The 26,437-nt window shown below is 40.9% G+C and overlaps 1 protein-coding gene across 10 annotated transcripts in view; it reads right to left on the bottom strand.

Annotated features, from left to right (window-relative positions):
- Positions 1–26,437, bottom strand: part of APBB2 (amyloid beta precursor protein binding family B member 2) — a 149,645-nt gene that overhangs the window by 65,441 nt on the left and 57,767 nt on the right. For 5 of the 10 annotated variants that reach the window (XM_065737116.1, XM_065737122.1, XM_065737119.1 and 2 more), the window contains exons 3-4: positions 23,114–23,182; positions 18,623–19,423 (exon numbers count right to left, since the gene is read on the bottom strand). In XM_065737116.1, the coding sequence (XP_065593188.1) occupies positions 18,623–19,423; positions 23,114–23,132 (820 nt within the window). In that variant the 5' untranslated portion in view covers positions 23,133–23,182. Of the gene's footprint in view, positions 1–18,622; positions 19,424–23,113; positions 23,413–26,437 lie in introns of those variants that run through there. The other 5 variants (XM_065737114.1, XM_065737120.1, XM_065737115.1 and 2 more) reach the window with 2 other exon arrangements.

The following is a 26,437-nucleotide window of genomic DNA, read 5'->3' as shown; positions in this document are numbered from 1 at the left end:
AATTCACAGTAATGACAGTCAGCAGGTAGCCTCTCCCAAGCATTCATGCTTCTTGCACTGATGCTATCTCAGAAATAAGTGCAGCAAAAACACAAGTCACTAGGACAAATAGTAATAAATCAGAGAAGCCTGTCTAATTTGGGGAACATTACTCAACAAGGAGTGACAAACAGGCAGAAGCTGGTCATTTGGTGCAATCTTTCCTCACAGCATGCAACAGGTTGTCATGCCAACCCAGTCCTCATCGAACTACTGAACCAGTTGCTTGCATCTTGGGAACTCAGAAAGATTTCCAAACAGATTCCAGGAAAAAGTGCTGAAATGCAGGATTTACAGACATGTCTGCAATCAGGCACAATCTGTGCCAAGACAAACTGTCATTCTGACCACCTGCATTACAAATGGTAATTAGAAAAGCCCAGCAACTTAAAAATCCTAAAGAAGCTCAGGATTAATCACCTGTTCTATTCTTTCCTTCTTTAAAATGTGGTGTGGTCTTTGTCCTGCCATATGAATTCCTACAGGCATTTCAAGCGGAGATGACTAATCTCAGGGAAGAGAGGAAAGCAGATTAGTCAACATTCAGGGGAAAAAAAATAACAAAACAACACAAAACATTCAGCCCATGCCCTGACATTTTCTCCCTTTCAACTACCAAAACCCAAGCTGATGATGAAAGAACTGAAGAACTAACACAGTAACAGAAGAAAACCAAGGGCCCTGGGAGAAGAAAGCTTTGGTGTCCTTAAGGATCAGTTGATAGTGGCTCTGTTGAGCATCCAGGACAGCAGTGCCTCTTCTGTATAAGAGGAAGAATTCTGGGGCTCTGTGAGATCTTTGCACAGGTCAGTACAGCCTGCAGACCAGAAGTGAAGCTACAAGAAACTAGCTTCTCTGTACTTGTAGGAGTTGTTACTAATGGGGCAGGAAGAAGAACCTAAGAAGTGTCATGAGGAAATGCTCCCTCCAGGAAAATGGGCCCAAACAGATAGGAAAAGGAGTAACCCATTTGCTAACAACAACAACAAAAAAAACCCATCCAGACACAAAACAAGCAGAATCTGACAAAGGTAGGGAATGAGACTTGGAGGTGCCCCAGAGGGCTGCTGTGGGCCAAGGAGACGCTCTGGTAAGGTGCATCCCACCTGGATGGAGGAGAACACAATAATGGCAGCACAGCCCCATGCCTCTGAGGCACATGACATGGAGGAAGGAACACCTCAACAAAGGCTGTCACCACTGCCTGAAGGTATGGTATCGGAAGCACACTTACAGCTCTTGCAAAAGCTTTATCTCACAAGAGATGGCCTTCTTTTGACAAATGAGCTGATAAGAGTCAGACAACTGTGAGGATGTCTGGCTGGGATGGAGTTAATTTCCTGTATTTACTCTGAGGGTGACAGAGCACTGGACCAGCCTACTCAGAGAGGCTGCAGGGTCTTCTTCTCTGGAGATATTCAAAGCCTGCCAGGACATTCCTGTGCAACCCAACCTTCTGTAGGGAAACTGCTTTAGCAGGGAGCTGGACTAGGTGATCTCCAGAGGTCCCGTCCAACTCTTACCATTCTGTGATTCATAGCAGCCCATATGGTGTTATATTTAAGGTTTGCATCCAACACAGCCTTGGTAGCATACCTATGCTTTAGCAGTTGCTGAACAGTGCTTGCAGGATCAAGGCCTTCTCTGCTTCTCTTGGGGTGTGGGCAGCTAGAGACTGGCAGGACACTGGTCTGCTGGCGGGAGGCAGTGAGTGACTGCTTTTCCATCACTTGTTTCATTGCTTTTCCTAGCTTATTAAACTATCTTTATCTTGACTCTTTTCAATTTTTGTCTTGGATTCTCTTACCCATCCTGCTGGGGGGCAAATGAGCAGCTTAGCTGCCAGCTGGAATCAACCTGCTGCTGAGGAACACAGCACACTGGCTGAGCCCAGAATCCAGGAAGAACTGACAGGTACCACTGTAGTGGGGTAAAAAGGAGTCAAAACGGAGTCCCAAACGAGAGCATCACACAAATGAATGCCCTGTTGGCAACCCTGTGCTTAAATGAGATACAGTCTCAAACAGCATGCAAACGAAGCACACCATTTACCTTGGAAGATCTCTTCTAAATTCTGCATGAAATCAGATAATATGTTCTAAACATAATTTGTTCTAAATAATTCTAAACATAATATGTTCTAAAACATAATTTGTTTTAGAAAGTTATTCCTGCAAGCAAACACACATTGTATGGGACCAGCAATATGTGTTTCTTACTTAATTGAAGTACTAGTTCTTTCCACCAGGTGGCCAAAGCTTTTAATTAAAAATAACAATTGTTCAACACAGCAGACTAATATGTTCTAAATCCATGGTGAATGTGCATGATTGCCTTGCGACAATCTTCACCACCAAATTTATCCAGATCAATATTTTCTTCCACATCAACAAACACATAAGAGTGGTCTTGTAAATTAGCTTTTGGGACTGAAATGATCCAGCAGCATTTTGCATCTGCTTTTCTGATTTTTGCATAATACCTTTTTTTTCTATGACATTTGCCATAGGGAGCAAGACTGAAGCATGTGCTCTTTAACTACTTTATATTTTTTTTAGGAGGGTTTTTTTGTCTGATCTAATGATGAAAAATGGATAAGCCATCAGAGCGGGGACTGCAGGACTCGTGCTGCAGTTTGCACACGCACTGCAGCAGCATAATCCGTGTGCACAGGAAAATCAATTTGCACAAGAGCCCAGCCATCCCAATGCAAACCCCTCCCACCCTGAGTCCTACCCCCAGAAAATTCATCAGTCTTAGCAACAGCTGCCAATATTTGTAGGAAAAGCAGGGAAAAATCAGTTTGGTGGCTCCTCTAAAATTTACGTATTTCTCTACTAAAATACGGAGCCTGACTGTCTGATCAGTGCAAATCAATACGTGCCAAGCCATTCACAGAAGAGACCATTACTGTTTCATTTAGAGCAATAAACAAAAATTATCTGGAACAATCAAACCAAACAGCAAGATTCAGCCTATAAAAATACTGACATAAGAAGCAGTTAAACTAAGCTGTCTTTATTATGTGAAGAAGTCCGCAGAGCAGAGGTAAGCTCTGTGTCAGAGGGACTCAGTGTTGCCAGCATCACCTTCTGCAGGCAGTATCATGGGGCTTCAGGCAGTGCCAGTGTGCAGCATAGGGCTATGCTAGCACCTCAGCAGCCTTGATTCTCCACACAGGAAGCAATGCACCATGAGGCTTCATTTCCAGGTAGAAGCCTGTTTTACCACACATTACCGAGTTCAATACCTTCTGACTTACAGCTATCAAGCTTGACTTGGACTGGATGCAGACACGAGCAGTTCTGGGGTCACCCTTCTACCTTCAGCTCACTGCTGATGCTACTCATGAATGACAGAGCTGGGGGGTGGTTGGACCCAATTGATCTCTAGAGGTCCCTTCCAACCCCTACAGTTCTGTGATCTCATTCCCTTACCCAACCACCACACACTTGCTGTCACGTACTGAAATCATGCAGTCCACTGTGCTGCCATCAGTAACAGATTTGTTCCAATGGAAGAATATAAGGAACCTCAATAGTTTAAATTTGCTGGCATGAGTGCATCTTTTTAATCTGAATGACAGAAATAATAAGATAGATCACGAAAGAAGAAATTCCAAAGTCAGCATTTTCTTTTCCCTTCAGAATATGAACTTCAGGAAAAAAAACAAACTGTATTAGAAGCAAGGTACCAGGAAACTCATAATTTTCTTAAGGTAAAATATGATGAAGCCTACCAAATTCAGGAGGGAACAATGTAGAGAATCAAAGGAAAGACTGCATTCCTCTGGAGAATGTATTGCATAAATATACTGATAGAGCCTGAAGATGTAAAGAAGTTCTCTTAAGTGGGTCTTGTGCATGTGGTTGGCTAATTAAGAGCCACTGAAGATGGCCAGTGGCACAGACATACAATTCCAACGACAGCTTGGCTGAAATTGCTCTCTGACAGTTTCATTCACAGCACTGTGCAAATGCACTCAAAGAAAAAAAAATCTCTTCAACTGAATTCAATGATTCAATGAAAACAGAACATAAAATTGAATTACAACTGAGTTACTCTCTGAAATTAAATGTTTCACTTCTAGAATAAGTAAAAACTCCAAGAAGAGCTGTTTCCTATCTCCTGCACAAGCTCTGCATATCCCTCAGACAATGTGGATGCATGGCACAGCGTGGCAGTTCTTCCAGATCACCATAAAACCAATGAATCTATCTGCACAGCAGGAGAGTTTGGAGTGCCATTTTAAACACAGTGGGACAGAGGAAGGAAGAGAGGCGTGAGTTGCCCGAAATTGCTTGCCTAGAGCAATGGCCAAGCTCCCCAAACCCAAGTATAAGATAAGGGCACAAGGACAGACCAGTCACTGTCCCTCCCAGCATGTTCAAGCACTGGGTCCCCTTTTGTCCCACGCACAGCGCTGCTCTTCACACTCGGTCCTCCTTTCCATAGCAAAAAAGGTATTCCTACCACGTCCTGCCCAATTTAGTACCATCATTAGAAGGATTTTGACAATCTATATAGTGCATTACTTTGCTACTTTAAGGCTAGTCAAATGTGCATTAGAGAATAACCTGAAGGGTTCCTTTTTTCAACACAGAATTTAGAAACCCAATGTCCCCACATCTCCAAATTCACTGTATGTATCCATTGCTTCAAAGAAAAGGCAGTAGAAGTTATGGCAAAAAACCCTTAGAATTAGAGGCATTTAGGTACAAAATAATGCACAAGCACAGGAGGCAATGCATCACAGACCTCATGGTCTACAGCTTGTCTAAAACAAATATGTTCATGAAAAATTCAGGCACACCAGGAGCTAAGGCTCTGCTGAAGCTTCTAAACTCACCTGTTTCCAATTATTCCAGCTCTGAGACTTTTTTTTTCCTCCTTCTAAACTGTAACCTTTTCAAAAGGAATCTTGCTTCAGGGGAACTGAGTCTTATTGGGAGATTGTTCAGTCTGGAAAAGAGGCTCAGGGGAGACCTTATCACTCTCTGCAGCTGCCTGAAAAAAGGTTGTGACAATGTGGGGGTTGGACTTTTCTCCCAGGTAACAACAAAAGGATGAGAAGTGATGGCCTCAGGTTGTGCCATGGGAAGTTCAGGTAGGATACTAGGAAATACTTCTCAGGAAAAAATAGCAATGCATCAGAACAGGTTGGACAGAGAGGTGTTGAAGTCACTGTCCCTAGAGGTCCTCAAGAAACATGCAGATGTGTCAATGAGGGACATGGGTTAGTGGGTGTGGTTAAACTAAATGATCTTAGAGGTCTTTTTCAACCTTAATGATTCTATGATTCATATCCCATGGGAGAGAGAAACATGTCGATGGAGCAAAGGGGCCACCACTGCATGGAGGCTTATTTCCTATCTCTACATTGTTATAAATTCAATTGTAACAATTGTTATAAAGCTTTATTCATACACCTCTTACTCTTCTGTTCTGCTACTTAAAATGCTCATACACAGTGACAGGCAATAAATAACCTCCTGCTACTCTGGAAGGAACATGATCATTGAGAATTCTGAAAATAATAGCTTGACTGTATGCTAGAAACTAGTATCAAGAAACAACTCCTCCTACCTGCTGCTTTGACATGCATTAGCATGACCATGGGACTAGCACATGCATGTCCACTCACCCTATTATAAAAATGGACATAGTTGAACCAGAAGCAGCATAAAAATAGATAACACAAATATAAAAGCACTTCTCCAGATGGAGCCATTGAGTGTTGCCGAGCCCGGAGAAAGACTGAAAAGGGAATCACAGAATGGACTGGGTTGCAAAGGACCGTAAAGATCATCTAGTTTCCCTGCCATAAGTAGGGTTGCCACCACTAGGCCAGGCTGCCTAGAGCCACATCTAACCTTGCTCTGAATTCCTCGATGGGGCATCCACAACCTCACTGGGCAACCTGTTCCAGCGCATCACCACTCTTGAGTGGAAATCATCCTCCTAACATTTCCCCTGTCTTAGTTTAAAACCATTTCCCCTTATCCTATTGCTATCAACCCATGTAAACAGGCATTCTCCCTCCTGTTTATTCATACACTCACTTCAAGTACTGTAAGGCCACAACGAGGTCTCCCCAGAGCCTTCTCTCCTCCAAGCTAAACAAGCCCAGTACCCTCAACCTTTCTTCATAGCAGAGGTGGTCTAGCTCTCTGATCATTCTAATGGTCCTCATCTGGACCCGTTCCAATAGCACAGCATCTTTCTTGTGTGGGGGGCCCCAGGCCTGGATGCCTGGGGTGGAGGGATGAACGTCACACATCTGTAGTTACAAAGGGTGTGAAGAAGGCAAGGATGGAAAGGAAATGAACATTCACTGTTATTTACTGCTTCCTATAGCAGTAACGCAAGGGACACCTAACAAAATTATCAGAGAGCAATTTTATAACAAAGGGAAGTACTTTTTCATGCTTCACATAATTGAATTGTGGAACTCATGGTCACAGGATATTGTGGATGCCAGAAGTACAGATGAGATTGAAAATGATTAAATAAATTCATGTTAGAAAAGTCTATCTATAGCAATTAAAAAGATAATGTGAATGACATACCAGGTCTGAAAGCCCAAAACCATCAACAGTAGAACGGGCAAAAGATGTAAGGAGGAGAACCACTCTCTATACACTAGATCTGATTTTGGTTTTCTTTTTAATTTACTTCTGTTCCACCAGTAAGTTTTTGCTACCAACTCCTGTTAGAAGAGATCCATTAAAGAACAGCCATCCTTACAAGCTGGTGAACTACCCAGTGACATACAAAACTATAGCCCACATCTGCAAGCTTGAGCTTCAAGTCAGTATAATGTTTGCACTGGAAATAGTGGACAGTAGCAATGCAGGAGTTACAGGACTGAATATTGTTATCCCTCTGATTTTTTTTTAACTTTCAATTTTATATTAGCATATATTTAAAAGGATGATGTTACTACTTTTATACTAAATAGTACAGAGCAATTTAAAAGAGGGACATTTTTTTCACAGGCAAGTATATATACCTGGTTTAAATAGAAACAAGAAAAGGACTTGTCAGAAATGCCCAGAACTATAAGCAAATCTGATCTAGTAATTAGTGTAGAGCCTGCTGCTCAAGAAAAATATTTAAGTGTTTTGGTGGAGAGGGGCAGATTAACTTCACCTATTTCCCTTGACATGATTGCAGCTAATGTCACTAACTGCTTAAAATACAGGCTTCTACATAAGACCATTTATTACAGTTCAAGAGAGCTACATCAGTAATTTTTTTTACAGGCTTGCTTCCCGTATTATCTGTGTTCTGCAAAACTTCATAGACAGGAGATGACAGCAACATACTGGATGTGAGATGCAGTTAGGAATTCACTGTCTCTTCACTGATAGTGACTTCCCAGTGAGTTCTGTCACCTTCTGAACAGGATTAGCCCAGATAAAAGACCATTGGGCAGCACAACATCCAATCCTGGCATGGCATCTTTAAAGCAATAAGCCAAAATAAAAAAAATCATTGAAGGCAGAATAATTTCAGTTGCTTGACTTTAAGCTGACTCTTTTGCAGCAGCTTTACCAGAATGAGAACTTTTTTCTCCCTTCTAAACTTGGACCACTACATTACCCATCAAGTTATAAAACAAACCATGCTTCACAGAAAACCTCTACCCTATTACAGAATGAGGTGTTACATCTGTTCATCAATGCAGAATTAAAGCTGCAAGGCTTTCAAAAAAGTATTATTTGATGCTTTAAAAGCAGAAACAGAAAAAAATACTACTCTTATAAATGTATGTTTATTTTCAGTACTCTGATAGTTTTTAGAATTTTATATTTTATCATGACATTCAAGTCCCCAACTCCTGAAATTAAGAGAAAAATCTCAAGATAGTCCACCAAAAAAAAAAAAAACAAACCTAAAAACCACTAGAAACCATAGAATATCTTATGTCTACCAAAAAAAAGCTGGAAGAATTAAATAAGAGTAATACCTTAACACTAAAAGATGAACAATGACCTAAATGGATTCTTGTTTCTGAAGATGCATTCTTTTCATACTACTGCTTGCTGACAGGGTATATTTCTTTCAAGAGAAATGTTACAGCTCTGTTAGCATTTTGTTTTTAATTTCACTATTTGGTGTAAATGGAAGCAACCGTTCCTATTCACCAGTACTAACAAACAATCTTTAAAAATGCAAGATATGCATAAGCATTCTTTCGTAATTATGAAGAGGATATAAAATAAATCCACTGTTAATAAAAAGAGTAACATTTAAGGGAAACAAAACAGACCTGCTTTGCAAATGCTCGATATAATCCCTCACCTAAAGTTGTTGGTTTTTTTTTTAATGTATTTAGGTATAAAGCAAAAGTTTTAAAAAGTTAAAAAAAATAGAACCAGAAATTACTATTACTAGTCTGTTTTAGGTGTGTTCTGCAGGCAGCACAGCTTTTAAATCAGTGGTAGACTGTCATCTTTTTTAAAACTATTGGTAAATAATTATTATACCAAAGTAAGTGAGATTTGGAAGAAGTGGTCAGTCAAACGTATAGAGAGCATCTCTATCTACTTCTGGCAGAGAGACTTCAGAAAGGGCTCCCCCATTCTGCACTGTTAGGAGCACATGAACACCCAGAAGAGGCAGCTTTTCTCTGAGAAGCATTAAGCATGCTGAACTGTGCTCTGCTGTTCTCTGGATCGGGTCTTCCAAACCAAAACCTTGTGAAGCTGAAGTGGACAAAAGTCACAGAGGAACAGAGAATGGAACAGCTACCTACTCGCTAAATGATCATCTTAAGAAACTACACTTTTCCCTAAAGATCAGTCTTGGGGTTAGTTAATCTAAGGCTAGAGGAACTTATCGAGAAGTTAAATATTGGGTATAGTTAATGTACAAAAATCCAGAGTACAGTTATTTGGGAGAATTCCACTATGGTATGGAATCAAGAGAAATAAAGAAAAAAGCTTCTCTTTTAATGACCACACATTCATTTTGATAATTGCAAAAGAGCCTTATTTCTTACACATACAGAATGGAATTTCGCGAAGCCCAACATACCCATTATTGAAAAAAAAAAAACCCACAGAACCACCCATCCCACCACCCAAAAAGCCCCACCAAAACACAAATGCCTGACTGCATGACTGACTAAATAAATAACAATCAAACTTATTCTATGCAAGCAGAAGCTCAGTCTTGAAATCTCTGTTCTTATGTATTCTTCCTATTCTTCATGTCTCTTTGTTAACAGTTGACTGAGTTTCAGCACAATTAACCAAGGGAAATTTGTGTAGTCAGGAGACTAAAACTTCCTTAGTTGATCTGCTGGCAGGCTCCAGAGGAAAAAAATTAAAAAAAAAAAAAAAAAAAAAAAGGAGACTCATTATCTCACTATTCTGGTTTAGTTAAGCATGAAGGAAAACAAGGTAATTTAACTCAAAACATTACCTTGAAAACCTGCTATAGCTACTGTGTGTGATAAATGATATTGGCTTGCCTACAGGGAAGGAACCAACATTTGAATTTTTGTTTTATTATTCTTTTAAACACAAAAGCCTAAGCAGATCACTATTTCTTACTACTCCTTTGGAGTGAATACAGATGAAGACAGAAAGTTGTGTGTAGTAAGGTTTTATGTGGACCAAAGATCATTCTTCTGATCAACTTCAACTGACTGTTTTAGGACTGGCAAAACTGATGTCCACTAAAAATTAACAGAAAAGCGTCCAAGATACCAGTCAACACTCATTGAGAAATAGCAATCAAATACTGGCTATAAACACCTCACCTTCCTAACCCTGAAACCTCACTCTGTGTATCAGAAGTTGCATTATGTTGAACTTCAGGGAATGACTAGAGGTGCTGCTTTTTATCTAGCCAGACTCCCCCTTGACCCTGGGCTGTGTTAAATAAAGAAGATCCATGGGAGCTATTTGTGACGTGTAAAAGAGAGAACAGAAGACCAGTTCATCATGGATTTTAAACCTACGTAAAAACGAACACAGGTCTAAAACATCACTTGTCAATTCACTACTTAAATGGTAAGCAGCTGGAAAGACATCTCTACAGTATTTACCCTGCAGTTTAAGCTTTGTCAGGTATCAGCTGATCTTCCATTGAATTTTTATTAACAAATAACTGTATTCAACACCTAGGGCTAAGAGGCATTATAACCCAGAGCTTTGATAAAGTAAAAGAGAAAAGAAAATGCTACTTACAGTTATCAGATGCTCCCATACAGTTCAACATGTACTTATCTGCTACCAGCATCCTTAAAGTTTGCTCTGTACATGTCCCAACAGCTTCATTCTCCTTCTGTACAGCACCTCAAAATCAGTCTCCAGCTCAAATAGGGAAAATACGCTGCTATGTTCAACCAGACACTTACTTAATTAGTCTAACAAGGAACAGTGCTTTGGGTGGGAGAAAAGAAAAGCCACCTCACTCAATTAAAGATAGAAATAATAGAGGAAACACCACATGTTGACTGTATAAATGACAACATTTTCTAGTAAGCCAGTAAAACCTAAGAGAGTCTGCTACAGAGGAACTGCAGCAGTGTGTGCATTCAGGGTACTCTCTACTGAATTGATTCCAGCTTGCAAGACAGTGATGTATTTTCTGACCGACTCTGCTCAGGAGACAAGCTTTTGAAACAGTACTTTCAGCCCACAAGCACTCAGATATCAATCACATCAAGATTTAATCAGCTCAACTTTGGACCAGAACAGCCCTTCACCCTGCAAACCAACCCTGGTAATATATTTATGGTGTTTTTTTCTTTTTTTTTTTTTCCTTAGTTGTCTGTATAAACGTGAAAAGAAAAGGTTTAGAAAAATGTATGGCAAAGATCCACACACTGAGGACAAAATTCTTCTTAAGGCTGATAACCTCCAACTCCCTGAAGGTGCATTGCAGCAATGGTAGAAATTGATTTAGTGAAAAGCTTCTATTAGCTAGAGCACTGTTCTCATCAGAAAGTCCCTCCCCTTGCTATAATCAATAATTTAAGCAAAGCCAAGAATCATATCAGCCAAAATGACCAGGGCAACTGACTTTCGCTTTCTTGCCGAGTAAAGGTAAAATTAAATTAAATTCTGAGTGGGAATATATTCTAATTTAAAAACTAATTTGGGCAATCTGAATCATACATTTATTTTGAGATGGGGAAGAGGGAAGGGCTCTTTTATTCATTATGGAAAACTTCTCAGGTTCACAGAAAGGCCAAAATCCACTTCTAAAAACCAAAACAACTACAGCCTTAGATTTAGAGTATCTTATCCTGCAGTGCTCACTTATACACAAACAAGAAACAAATTAACTACGCAGATTTACAACTCTTACTTCAGTGTTATGACAGTGCTACTGCACCTATGTTAGTGTACTGCAAACATATCTGAATAAATAATTGAAGATGTGTTTAATTTTTAAATTTAACCCTGTGGAATCTTGACTGAGGAGGTACTAAGAAAATAGGAAGAATTAATTTAGTTAAACTATGACACTGATTAGGGGGGGGAAAAAACAACAATACCAGTTTCATTAAGACAGTTACTTGAATAGTACTGAGACTGTATAGTACAATCTGAGTAATAAATTAGTCCAGGATATGAAATGATGCAGGCATAACATAAACAACATAATAAATAGTGGTTAAAAAACATTCTAGTAACATAATATCATATAAAAATTGATTTAAGTTCCAAATGCCCCAGAGACAGCAAGCAGACAGCAAAAATACATGCCTGAGATCTGGGGCTGTTATCCCCCCCAGCTCTAGGATTTCTCATCTCTGAAGTATCAAGGATACATCTACCATGCAAACAGAAGGACATGCTTAGCTAGGCTTTAGAAATCCAGACCTCAGACACTACAGGAAGCCTACTTAATGTCATTATCTTGAGTTCTGTGGCATCCTGGTACTGGACATTTACAGCCTAATGTTGAGCATCCAGGGGCCTCACACATCTTGATATCAAGCAATTGAGACTTAATTGCAAATGTATGTGCTTTCATGGGACTGAGTAGAAAAGGCTTCAAGGCAGGGACCAAACATCCACACTCAAGCAAGGGCTAAGTTCAAAGCAAGTTCTCTGCAGCATGCCAAGGCCCACCATACAAATCCTCTCGTGTTCAATCATCACCCACGCCAAGGGTGATGCATCAGGACTGGTCTTAATGTACCCACCTTGTCCTGCAACAGCAGCACCAAACCCAAGGCTACCTGCAGCAACAGCACATGCACATGCTGAAGGATTCTGTGAATATGCAATAGCACAGTTATGACTCAAAGGAGGCAATCCCTCATCATTAATTAAAGATGAATTAAATTTCAGTCACTTCAAGCTGAGCTGTGTGAGAGGTAAGCACATATATAACTGGGTCTAAATGAACCCCAAACTTGGGGACAGTTAAAAGCTGGCCAGAAGGTGCAGCTATACAGGGCAGGAGCACAGGGGAGTTAGATATGTGCTCCTTTGTGCACGGACATCTCCCTTCCACGTAGCCTGAATCCAGTCATGAGCAAGGACTTCATTTCCTCCTGAAGGTACTTCAGGATTAAAAACCTTTTCACCAAAGCTCCCCAGGTTTTGCCTGCAGTAAGCTTTAATAAATTCTATAAGGGGTATCCCAACTTCAAACACACTGACTGAGACAGAAACACTGGAATGCCATACCTCTAAGGCTTCTCAAAAGTCCCAAGAATAAAACTTCTTTCTAAAACCCTCAGTGTTAACTTCTGCTTTCCTTTCACTTTTGGCCATCCTTTCTATTACCACTGTCTTTGTGTAGCCCAATTTGCCTAACTTAATAAATACCAACACTCCTGCTTCTGGTTTGTCCAGCTGTGTCCAGCTACTGTCAGGCTCTCATTCATCTCAGCAACTGCAGTAATTATCCTTTTGCCTCCCCCTCCAGCAGGTCACATTATTATCTTCCAACCTTCTACCTTTCTCCCCACCCCACAACTCCTCCTCCACCAATAGCAGGGAAGGATAGACCCACTACTGCTACTGGGGCCAATGCTGGCATTGCTGCATCTGCTTGGAGAAGCCCAGGCTCTGATCTGCACTCAACAAGGTTTTTCTGGCAACAAGGCAGGATTTGCTTAAGTTGGGAGACTCACAGAATTGCACCTACGCCCCACACTGTAGCACTCTTGAGCTTGAATTGTTACTACCTGGTCAGCTGCATGAGCTTCCATAAAACAGGCACATTGTAATGATGACAGACTCCTGCTGCGTGGTAGTACTATTCCTCCATCACATCTGCTGTGGCACAGAAGACAGACAAGCACCAAGCCAGATCTGGTGTGCCTGGTCAGCACGCAGAGCCCAACCAACCCACCTGTTTCCACTGTCAGCTATCCTCAAACATTCAAACTTGCCCTAAGGAACAGCAGTCCATAGGCTGAGTCCTTCCAAAGGTAACAGCGGACCTTCCTTCCCTCCCTTATAGATTTCTACACCTATTTCTAAAGCATCAATCAGGCGGATTGAAATTTGGCTTGAGTTCTATGCGCCATTCAAAAGTGCTGAGACAGCGATTTGCTAGATCAATTTTGGTCATAATTTGTGATCACTTTCACAGTTTTATATATTGAAAACTTTTTTTTTTCCCCCTTAAGGAGAGACTGCTAGTCTGCTATTAGTTACTGGTGGATTTTCTTCTGTGTATCTTCCTTAACACCCCTCCGAAAGGGCTATTAGGATCCAGACTTTTCCCATTATCTTCTCTAATTTCCCTTCCTTAGTTTGTTTTCCCTTCCTCTTTGCTTGGTCATGTGTCCGCCTGAAACTGAACTCTTTCCATGGTCTCAGAGGAAACCTGGAAAGAAACACAATCCCAGGCACAGAACTTCAGCAAGAAGATGCATTCATATCGTAAGAGGACACACAGGTTCTGGAATTACACTTTTGCATTCCTGGAACAACAGAAGCTTGAAAAGCTTCCAAAAATAGTTTAGCAAGTAAAGTAAGAGACATTAAGCAATTCACCTCTTCTGAAACTCGAGTTTTCCCTGCAGGCACTTAGAACAGTCTTCTGCATTGTTGAAAGATACAATGAGCCCTGTTTGAAAACCATGTTGGACCGTTCGTCAACATTACAAAACAATGTAAACTACACTACAGAGACACTATGCAACTTTTAGTGCTCTGAAGATCTTGAAAGCTACTCTGTAGCTTCCACTCTGGCGGCTGTACAGTGCCAGCTTTCACTTTCCTGAGTTGTCTCACCACAAGCTCTAGCTAAACAAGCAATATTTCACCCCACAACTATGTATTATACCAAGCGGAAAATCTTTATTGTAAAACACTCACAACAGCAGTGCACTTAAAGCAGGACTCTGATTTTGCCCAGTTTAGGAATTATATACTTTACTATACCAGCAAGTAAATTATTCTTGAAAAGGCAAGCCGTCAACAAGAAGTGAAATACCACAGGCAGAATTGTCCAGCTTGTTAAACTCCCACTGAATAGCCAGTAGTTCAGTCAAGAAAACATTACAATGAATGAAGCGATGTCAGTTAGATACATACTTGACATTACTTTAGGCTAAGCACTAAGCATGGTGATGCAGTGGGTAGTCAAAGGCATAGCCACTTGAAGGCAACCAGCAACTCAACATCCACTGGCCCCAGAGCACACAGAGAGATGTAACAATGGAGAGAGCTATGTTCAGAAAGTAAATGACAAAACTCCCGGAGCCTATGGGTACAACGTCACGGAGATTTTCAAGGAGCAATTTTTAAAACAAAATCAGACACAGGAAGGGAACTGATTTCCTTCCTGTACTGCAGGATGTTGGAGGCTCTATCCAGTTAGTTCACTCGTTCTGTGAGCACTATATGAAGAGTGCCTTGTTCAGCTCGCACTCCTGCACAAGGCAAGTCTTCATCCCACCTGCTCACCTGGGCCAACAGCAGGCACCCAAGGACATGAAGCAGGCAACTAGACCAAGTTCAACCTGGAAGTGGGGAGGTAAAGAATGGCTCCCACAAAATGATTTATCTTTATCTTTCTGGTAAACAGCAAGTATGAAGCTACAACCCTGCCCATATACAACGTGTCCTGGAAAGCATTTTCTGCATAGTCCCAGAAAAGTTAGGGCGAATGCGCCTCACTATCATATAAAACATCTATTCTCTGATTCCTGCATTTAAGCACACTATTTCAATTTATACATCTGTTTTCATTAGGTGTCCAAATTTAAAAGGGTGCTCATCACCTCTGATTTAATACCTAAACTTTGGGTTTCTAGCCAGAGCATGCACTGAAGTGCTGAAGCCAAGGATTCAGCTAGTGCACTGAGAAGGGAAGGTTGACCTCAATGTCCAAGAGCAGCAAGGGTCTGTTCCCAGGAGATACTAAATAGAGCTTCAGAGGTTATCAAGTTCAATACACCCTCTACTAGAAGGATGCTGGTAATTATTTTGAATGCCGTATAAATAACCACACGGCCCTTTAGATATTTTTTCTCTTAAACTTGCTTGCCTTTTCTTCCTAAAATCTCTCACAGGAACAGCTAAAAGGAATAAAATCATGCAACTTGTTACTCCCCATATAGAATAGTACCTGTACAAATACGCAGCAATAGTCACCTTTAGTATCTTGCAAGTAGTTAGCAAATGGTCAAGTCAGACTATAAAACCTGCATTGTTGCTGATAGGTACATATCAAGAACACATAGGATTAAAACAACAACAACAAAACAAGGACTGCCTGCTATTAAATTGGCAGGCCATTAGGATACATAGTGGGTATGAACCAAAACCTCTTATTCCTTGAAGTCAGATGTTTACTTGGAATACTACAATTGTTCAAATGACAGTATATTTTGTCCCCAGTATTACAGGACTTGTGCTTATCCACAGCATAACTGACTGTATTCCTATTACCGTAAATCATTTTCTACACTCAGGAACACAGAAAAAGTGTTCAGTAGTAAATAACATCCTTGTTGTCTCTATCAGATAGGTATTGCAAAGGAAAACTGGAGCTTTTAAAGGACATTCATTTTAATTTTGTTCAAGATGCAGGTTAAAATCAAGGGCAGAACTCACTCTTGGTATAAATCTTTCTGATTAGTTCATGATTTGCTGCAATTTTTATTGTATTAGAGGGCTGTTCTATCCACGCACACTATTATTTCAGAATAGCAGGCTCCATTTACAAGATCCCAACTCTTGCTCCCCAAGGGCCAGTCTCATTGCTGCCATTTCTGTGCTGAGCTGAACTTGTTTATTTGTAACCAGCCATTAAACTGACATCCTAGATTTGTTGAGAGAGCAGCAGCAGGCGAGCAATTGCTCAACGGCAATCACACTCAGCAACAGTGCTGCCTGAAAGGAGGAGAATTGCCCATCTGACTCTTCTCTTTGACTGATATTCTCATCTAGGGATAAAAATCCATCTGCCAAGGGCCTTCCTCCTTCCAGTAGGAAGGTTGAATTGGTTGTCTCATTTTTTCCTCCCCACTCAGAAGAGTCAAATATTTTGAAAGCACCTCTCCATTCCTGCCTTGGATTTTGTCTGAATGGTAACGTGTTCCTAGTGCACACAAAGCTTAAGAGTCAATTCTACAGAGTCACATATGTCCAAAAACAAAGCAAGCAAACCCTCAATCACTTGGTCATCCAAGATTTGAATAATGACTTGTGGTAGCAGAGGGAAAAGGAAGACAAATCAATTTAAAAGATGTGAAAGCAGTATATTGCAATTTTCGACCGTGTGCTGTGAGGTAAATGGTATTTCTCTCACATTCTTACGCATGCTGAAGTGCTAAATACAATCTCTGGAATGAACATTAATAATTCTCCACGCATCTGCTGTACTGCACTATTTAATGGATTAACTGTTCTTGAAACTCTATCTTTTTTTCCTTCCCAGAAGCCATATAACTAAAGCTGTCTGCTTTAGCAGATTTTTCTCCTGAATGCCTTTCTCCCTTTGGCTGCTGGCATTTACTGCTGAAGCACATTTACTGCTGAAGCACAAGGACTGAAGACCATACCCAATGCTCTCCTTCTGCCCAGGTGTGGTGGCCTGGTAGTACCCATCCTGTGAAGACCAAACACAGCTGAGAGACCCTAAACAGCACAGAAAATCCTCTTTTCTGAGTGCCAAAAGAGCTCGGGTGTTACACAGTGCTAACATACAGCTTGGAAGAAAAAAATTTAACACATTAATTAAGAGTAAAAGAAAGCTTGTACTAGCTCATCCTGGGTGACCCTTATTTAATTAAGTTTCTTGGAATTATGCTAATTTAATTTCCACTGAACATAAATTTTCTATCCATATTTTCCCATTGTCAAGCCTTGGGCAAGCACACAGTCAGGGCTAACAAACTCGGCACTGTTAAATAAAACCTACTGACGTTTTCTCCAGAAAATGTTATCAGTGATGGTACACACATTGTGTATCTGAAGAAATTATATTAACTCGAACAGCAATCTCAGTAAACAGAAAACATGTTCACTTTTCATAGGAAGAGATGAATATACTACAAAAATTCTACAAGGTTTGTTACACATTAAAAAAGATTGAAAGATCCATTATACACCACACTGCAGTAGGGACTTCTTGCTGTGACTAAACTCCTGCACTAAAGCCCTAACTCACTGTTGTTACAATCACACCCAGAAGTGCTGTCACCAATGCTACAGACATGTAAGGAAGCTGTGAATTTGGATCATGGTAGCCTCCAAACGGTACAATACAGTAATTATGAAATCACTTTAACTACAAATAAGTCAGCACCACATCACCCTCAAGAATTATACTGCCTCCCCTCATTTTGACAAAGTCGTATCTTTGAAGATTGCTTGGATGTTAAAAAAAACCCAAGTGATAAAGTCCATTAGCCAGAGAAAATGAGAGCTCTGAAGTTTTAAAAATAATATAGACATGTTGTAAATCACAACAAAACTCACACAGCAGTCACCACTACTATCCAAATAACTGATGAGCCCAGACTTTCAAAATATGCCACGATTTCAACTTCTGAATTACTGCAAGAAACTGCATCACAAAAACACTCCAAGCACATTAGTTAAATGGCCCAAACTAATTTTTCTTTCCCTTTTACATAAAAGCATATCATCAAATGACTGAGGGCTCCCAACAATATGAATTAGAAAACTAAAATCTCTACTGAACCTGAAAATACTTGCTCAAAAGCAACTCTTCATACTGAGAGAAGCTTTTCCTTGTCATCTGCAGGCAAATAACAATAGTTGAGCATCTCCAAGCCAATTGCATACACCTCATAACATGCACCCACTGAGCAGTGAGGTGATTATTTGTAAACTGGTAATGGTGGAATTTGCATATTACTGACACCGTTGAAGCAGTTTGGAGTTACAGTGAAACTTAAGGCCTCACTCTTAGGATTCTACCTAAAACATCTGATGGTGCCTTTTCAAAACCAAACAGGAAGGGAGCTGTGTGCTGGCCCAGCAGCAGCCACGTTTGGATGCAATCCACATCCCAATTAAAGTATACTGCAGAACTGATCCACTCCTTCCTTCCACCAGCTAGGAAGGCTCAGCCCCATGTTTCCAACACTAAGCAGCTACAAGCGTCTGCTGCTGCGTACCTGTTTCATCAGGTGAGCTCAGTGAAGCGCTGTCCTGAGACAGTGTAGTCCAGCTGGAGTCCTCATCGCTTGGAGCCAGGTTCTGAATCCTGTGCAGTGCGCAGTCTGTTTTGGCCCCTGTTTTGGGGTGGTCCTTCTTAGTCTCAGGGCTTGAAGACACCGTGGCAGTTTGGCCATCCTCTGGGCTTGACTGCTTGTTTTGCTTCTGGGGCAGGACTTCCCCATTGACAATAATGGTGGAAGCCTGGCTGTTGCTTTGTGCAGATTTATCTTCCATCTCAGCAATGCTCTGCTCCAGCTCTCTGGCAGATGTCTCTAGGTCTGCATAGTAATTCAGGAAGCTCTTGGTCCTCCTGGGCTGCGAGGGCAATATTTCACAGCTGGAGGAGTCCTGTGGGATCGGCTCTTTGCCTTCAAACTTCTCAGAAGTCACACTGACGCCGGCCACGGTGCTGAGGTTCTTGTTAGGATCCTGCTGGCCTTGCTCGGCAGCTTTCCTCAGCTGGTTTTCTCCATTCTTCACCAGCTTCATATTGGCAGAGCTGCTCCCCAGAAGGGGCTGTGCTGCTGGGTCTGAGAGGCCCATGGCTGTCTGAATGTTAGTCAGCGCATACTTCTTCCTGCACTTTGGAGGAGTGCTGTTCTTGGTCTCGGTGTGCCGGATCTCAGCGTTCAGCAGCTCATTGTGAGAGGAGCGCAGGCTGAGGGTGTTGGGCGGTGTGGCGGGGCCGTTGCGATTCACCACGTCCGTCGTGCTGCTGCTTGCCATAAACACCGCCAGCGCGTCCACACTGGAATCGACTAGGAAAGCAAGAGAGACAGCCATGAAACACTTGCATTATACAGTATTTTGGCTTCTGGTGAAGGGATGCAGTGCTTTACATAATGGCTTTATAGTAGGAAAATCACCATAATTTAAATGGGTAAGAGAACAGGCAACAGCTGAGCTTATTAAATAGAGGAACACAGAGGCAGAGAAATACAGAGAGATCATCAACGTGAAGCTGAGAAGAAAGCAGGCAGCTTGACCCTGTATCAGTGGGGTGTTTTTTCATGCCTGAGCTCCTTGAGGAGCAGCAGGCTGGGGACAGGAGAACAGCCCTCAGCAAATGCTTCAGGGCCCAGGAGCTGTCCCTGCTCTCATTCCATTGCAGGACCTTACGACTATCTCTGGAGCACAAGAGGGGAAGAACTACTCTGGTGCCCATCACTAGGAAGCAGAAAATCAGAGACATTTCTCAATAGATTGTGGGCAGAGGTTGTTCCTTCTTCAGTTACTATCAGTACGACTGGCCATTCAGCTCTTGCCTCTTCACACCTGGAGTTTCTATATGGTGATTCCTCAATAACCACATAATTACTTTATTAGGTCTAGGGTATGGTGGCGATGGGTTGGTGGTTAGACTGAATAATCTTAAAGGTCATCTCTAACCTTAATGATTCTGTGATTCCAAGGCATGGAGGAGGGACAAGGAAGATAAAAAGACAAGGAAGCAATTGGTGCACCTTGTTTGACACAGCACTGTATTATACAAAATTGTAATTGAGTTCAGGATAGGGAATGTGGTTTGTATCCCTCCCATAAAATTTCCTGCTCTAGCTCAATCAGCTTACAAAAAAAAAAAAAAATTCATAAATCCACTTCAGAGATGAAGTTGGCTCACTCAGCTCACTTCAAACTTAAGGACACAACATGCATCCTAAGAGAGAGTACATATATTTCACTGCTAAATAAAACCATTCTTTCCTACTTGTAGACAAGTTTCTGATTTTGATCAGCTGAGGAACGGTTCACATTTTGAAAAGTATAAAGTTTCTTCAAGGAATAGATTTTTAGACTGTGTTTTTGTTTAAGCCATCATTTGTTCTTCATCTGCCTATTTTTGGCTCCCACTAATCTGCATAAATACTTTATGAGCACCTCAACTTACAAACTGTAGTAGTCACCGTTTTTTGACACCTGCCAGCCAAGTAAGAGGCCAATTAATACATCACTCCCATCTGCTGCAGCATAAAACACTCTATCTGTTGCGCCTAATTCTCAGGTATCACCAACTGCTTATACTGCACATAAAAATATGTCTGAGGCTTATCTAGGAATGAAAAATTATCATTTGAGCTAGCTGATGACAGATCATTCCAGCTGAGTTGTGCTGCAACTGTGTACATATGATACATAACAGTATAGACTGCTGTATAGATTTGCAAAAGATTAAACATTTGGGTTTTAAAAGAATATCAGCACTAACGCAAAGCAAAAAGAAGCTCTTCACGTTAATAAATATTGAGTATACAGCTGCCAGTATTGCCTGCTCTGTATTCAACTGCAAATGCTTCAGAACTGCCAATGCAAACTTCAACAGCATGTGTTTAAGTAATGGTTAAACATCCTATTGACAATTTTAGTTTTAGCCACAAAAGACTTCTAAAATTTAAAGGAATTCTCTAAGTGCACATCTTATATACATCAATACACGTCGCTTCCTGCATCTTGCCTTAGAACAGTGTAGTCTAGTGCAAGTAGCAAGTTCACGCCTGATCCAACGTTGTTTCATCAAAGTGCATGTGTTAATCTAAAAGCATGGAGAAGCTTGTGTTTGTAGACTGGCTGCTTTATATTCTTGTCCTGAATCAGTTAAAATCTGACATCCTTGAAATAGTACATAAGAATAAATTTTTAAGGCAGAATAATTTTGATCCACAACATTTATGGAATTGCACTGTATCTGTGGTTTGCATTAGATTATTTGCATTTCAGGATACTAAAAGAGGTGTTTTTTCATCAGTAACTACAACAGCCACAGTCTGAAACAAGACATATTCTTGCCGCCTTGTTACAAGCAATTTGCTTCATGAAACGTTTTCTGCTATTTTCCACCACTGAATAAGTTACTTGAAAAAAAAATGATGTTCCTAGATAAACTATAAGCATCTCCCTGTCAGATTGTCTTTCGTTGGCTTCCTGCAGCTAGCATTCCACATATCAAAAACATCATAAGTATAAGCTCACTGAGACACTGAAGCAGCATGTACTATCTTCTGCTTATCTGCCTGCTGTAGCTTCCCTGCAGGTTTATGACAAACACCAGCACATGGCTCAATGACTGCAGCAAAGCCTCCACAGGTTCCACCTGATGTCTTATGCTACCGAGCAATGTTTATAAATTGGGCAGTAAATTGGGCTGCTATCTGATTATAAGCAGAAAAATCTGCATATGAACCTTTTGTTGGAGAACAGATTGTCTCCCAACCCTGTGCAGTGCAGCACAACCAGGAGGTGCATGCGGAGAGGAGCATCCCAATCCCCTACTGTCACTCTGCACACCAGACCAGGCTTCTCAAGAGGCACAGCCAGCACCAACCTCTCTCAAAGAGAAATGAAGGTGGGAAGAAAGAAAGGAAACTACAACAAAGATGAAAAGAGAAGATGAAATACAAATGTCAGGACTTAGGTCTCAAGGGCAGAAAGTGCTACCAGACCAGGATTAAGTGAAGTGTTGGAAAATATCTGAATATAAGGGAAAGCTAGTGTTCAAGAGGTCAGCACTCCCACTGCAATGAGATTATGGCTCAGCTCCAATGACAAGGAAGGAAGAAGGCAAAGGATGGGCACACCATTTCCCTGCCAGACTAGTGGGTGCTCACTATTGTTCCAACATGGTTATTACACTCCATTTTATAGATGTACAAATTGCACCCCAGACAATTTGAGCAACAACTCTCATCAGAGCCTGAGTAATCTACTACTTTCTTTAAGCTAAAATGTAAACAAAAATAGACAAGCAGATCAAGCATCACCGTGTTGATACATATTGCAGCTAGAGCACGCGTATAGCAGTAAGTTACAAGCAAGAAAAACAGGGTGTCCCAAGAAGACAAAAAATGAACTCTGGCACAAAACTGAGAACAGAAAACATATTATCAACATTCAGGTGCTTTAAGACAATACTTTAGTAGGCAGAGGATCTATCATAGCAGTTCATAAGTTATTCTGGCTTGCTATTTATAAGAGATCAGTCTCAGCAATATACTTTCAATATATGGAAGCATAGCTACACTTTCACCAGTGTAACATGGTTAACAAGATGAAGTCCCAATTCACTAAGCTTAACAATAATATAAATAACACTATTACTTGAATGTTTTTGATTTATGTTTCTCAATCATGTAATGAGCCTTACAGAGCTTGAAGGAAGAGAGAAAATGCCATTACAAACAGAAAAAAAAAGCTCATTAGTGCTTGGCTGATTTGCTCTTAACTGAATTAAGGTTTTCTTTTTCTTTTTTTTTTGCATGTCATATAGTCTGTAGGAATGTTTTTTTAAAACAACACACAATTTTTTCAAAAAGGTGCTGTCAAAAAATAAATGAAAGGTTTTGCTCTTTGTCATTTGTAAATGCAGAATGAAAGCAGAAGATGGCCCTGGGAAGAAGAAGAAATAAGAAAGTTTTATATATTTGCAAAGCAGAATCTTTTAAAGGGGATCTGACCTGGAAGTACTTCTGACATGGCTCACGGGGCGTCAGCAATGCATCAGGAAATAGATTATAAATTGAAATCTGAAAAGAGGGGATCATGTAAGAATTAAAAACAAAGGAAAACACAAAATAATCCACATTTCCGAAGCTCTGGAAAGGTTAAGTATTCTAAAGAAACTCTGGTACATTAGCAGTGATGATCTCTGGAGCTTTCAAAGCTATCTGAAAATCATTAAAGCATGGGAGACAATGGCTTACATTTAACAAGACCAAGTAATTAAAAATAACACAAACATCATTTTTCTTAATTTATGCTTTAGAGTAGTCGAGTAGTCTCCAGTTTTTCACAACATATTGCAAGGGGAAAAAAAAGGTTAGAAAATCAGGGTTTTTCCCCAGTTATTCTTCTCTAGCTTACTCAGGAAACTACTCTAGCATTAGTAAAATAAACCCAGAGTAACACAAACAACGTGTAGAATAAGATCCAGCACATGAAACTAGCCAGCACAGTCTGCTGGGCAGATCCAACAGGAGAGAATTCCAAAAAGCAACTGAGCAGTAGACTCCTGTATGGGACCTGGTGTGGCCATTTCTCTGGTGGTAAGCTATTTTTGCTATAGAGTCTTTGGTTTGGATACAAACGATGCATACACTGGAAGCCAGGGCATTATGTAAAGGAAATATAGGAAAGAAATGGTACAAACCTTTTCATAAGGCAGATCTCCTATCTGCAATAATTTCCGTTGAAGGCAAAATGTTCAATGACAAAACCAATCAGTGGGGCTACAGCTTCAGGTCCTGAAGACTTACCTCATTAAAGCCTGAGCAGGTGGAGAGAACAATTCCAACTCAGTACCAGCTAATCCTTGAGTTTCAAAGAGTAAACAACCAGGTTAAAACACCTGATTAATTAAGTATCCTACTGCAGTCGTCTTGCATCTGCACTTTTCCTCAAGTAGAACTAGCAAAATGGTAACAGATAGCAGCTGAAAACCTCTTTGTGAAGTCCAGATTCACACTAACAAAGCAGAAATCAGAATAGGGTCTAGCGCTTCCTTCCTGTCCAGCATCACCATGTGCCTTTTTTGCCTACATAAATTCCAGGGGATATTTGAATGTTTTCAGAAGGGAAAAAGAGAGAGAAAAACACGTGGATGTAGAGCTATGGTAGAGGAGAACAACCAAACATGCTACTACAGGCAACGATTCTCCTCCTGCTGCTCAGTGCAGCACCATGTCTCTGCTGGGACCAGCTGGGAGAGGGAGGAGGGAGCACAGCACAGCAAGCAAAGTGAGCTAAGCACCACAGCATGACAGGGCACTGCGCAGCTGGGGAACACAAAAACAGGGCAGGAGCTGAGCTGCAAGCAGCTTGTGCATGTCCTCTCACTTGCCTGCAGGCTGCTCCATGCAGATTTCAGAGCTGCTGCGGGCAGGAGGGGTCTTCCAAGAGCACTTACTCCATTCCCATTGTTGAAGCAGGGCATCCCCTGGGCTGCCTTCCACGCCCAACCCTGGTGGCTCTGTCCTCACCCCGAGTCCTTGCTAATGCAGGAACCAGCTTCCTGCCTTGCTCCCATCCCACTCCCCAGTGAAGCTCACTGCCAGCCTCTGCTGCCTCAGAATCACACTTGTGATAGAGTCAACCACACTGCCAACAGCCTGGCAGTGGTATCTGTTCTTGTGATGCTCTTATTAACAGAAACCCATAATGCTGATTCATTTTTAAATACATTTTTTAAGGAAAAAGACTACCTAGAGTCCTGCCACTAGTTCTGGCACTGCTGTTTGTCTTTTTTTTTTTTCCCCTTCCTCTTCCCATCTTTCCAGTCAAATTCCTCATTTAGCAAGAATTAAGGTACAAGATGCCTCTCACTGACAAATTCTAACACCTACAAAGGGAAAAAATAAAATAAAATCAAGAAAAACACTAGTTTTACTGCTCACAACCTTATAATTTTATGAAGATTGACAGATGTAAATAATCAGTATATATCTGAGTGCCTGAAGCATGGTGCTGCAGACTCCCTGGGCCAAAGCACTCTGCTCAGAGTGCTCTACAGTCGAGTGATCAGTGATCGCTTGCAGAAACAAAGGGCAGCGCTTTCATTTATATTCTGCATAACCACAGCATGCAATCAGGATTAAGCCTGCATTTAGTACCACAGAAACAAGACACCAAGCCTTCTTCAAATTCAATTTTACTTTCTTTAATCAGATTTCCCCCCCCCCCCGTGCAGAATAGAAGAGTCTAGCAGATACAATCAGTGCTGTCACTACAAGGAGATGGACTGTGTGTTATCTGTTGGCTACGGCAAGCACTGTTATCAGGATCTTCTGCCATCTGAGCTTTGTGGTTACAGCCACATCTGCTAACTAAACCTGTCTTTTTTTTTAATCCTAGTATGTAAATTGAACTCCAGAGCCTTAATATTCTTTTTTTTTTTAATCAAAGTAACTATCACTCAGTTTCTGCAATAAAGATCATACCTTGGTTATGATGGCAGACTTGGTTGCTTACTTTAAAATTTACTCTACTTTACTTTAAATGCATGCTTTACTCCAGTGAACAAACTTACTTAAATGAAGATGCTTCATTTCCTCTTATACAGGCTGAGACAAACTCAGAAATCGTAACTTAGGTTTCTGCAGCTGAGATAAATAAACCAAGATAGACTTAATCTTCTGTATCCTGCAACTTCAGTACTGAGTGCCACACAAAAATAGCATTTACTAACCCTGACGGTAAACAACATGCAGTTAAATCTGATTGGAATTACCAAAAGCAAAGCATGATAACATACAAAAAAGAAAGCTACGATAAATCTGTCTGGGGAAACAAAGCAAGCAACATGCTCTGTAGGACAGAGTCTATGCAGGTACATAGACAATGAAAAAGAATCGGTGGTCACAGGCTGGGCACATAAACTGACTTACAGTGATTCAGATTGAATTCTGAGGAGGAAATGTTCATCCTCCACATAAACTTAACTTGGATCATTTGACAACTACATCAGGAAGGAAAATTATTAAAGAGATGATTGATTCCTGAACTGGGCTGAGGAATTGGCAGCATCCATTGCTAGTAGCAGTGTTCCAACTGTTCCCAATGGCACAAGCCCAACACCAAGCCTTTTGGTCAGGAGGGACAGGCAGTGAGAGCAGATATGAGACTGAGCATAGGTCAAAGCATTATAAACAAAAGGAATTAAAAAAAAAAAAGTTAACCGATGCCCTGCTGGATGGGATGGATGAGCTAAGTTTCAGCATAGCATCTGTGCCAAAATAAAAAATAAAAATTAAAAAATAAAAATTAATGATCATCATTAACCACCT

Source organism: Cyrtonyx montezumae, unplaced genomic scaffold (genome assembly GCF_038088225.1).
Source record: "Cyrtonyx montezumae isolate F1298 unplaced genomic scaffold, pur_monq_1.0 scaffold_2, whole genome shotgun sequence".
Classification (NCBI taxonomy): Eukaryota; Metazoa; Chordata; class Aves; order Galliformes; family Odontophoridae; genus Cyrtonyx; species Cyrtonyx montezumae.
The sequence above is the reverse complement of the archived record's forward strand: the minus strand, read 5'-3'. Positions and strand labels throughout refer to the sequence as shown.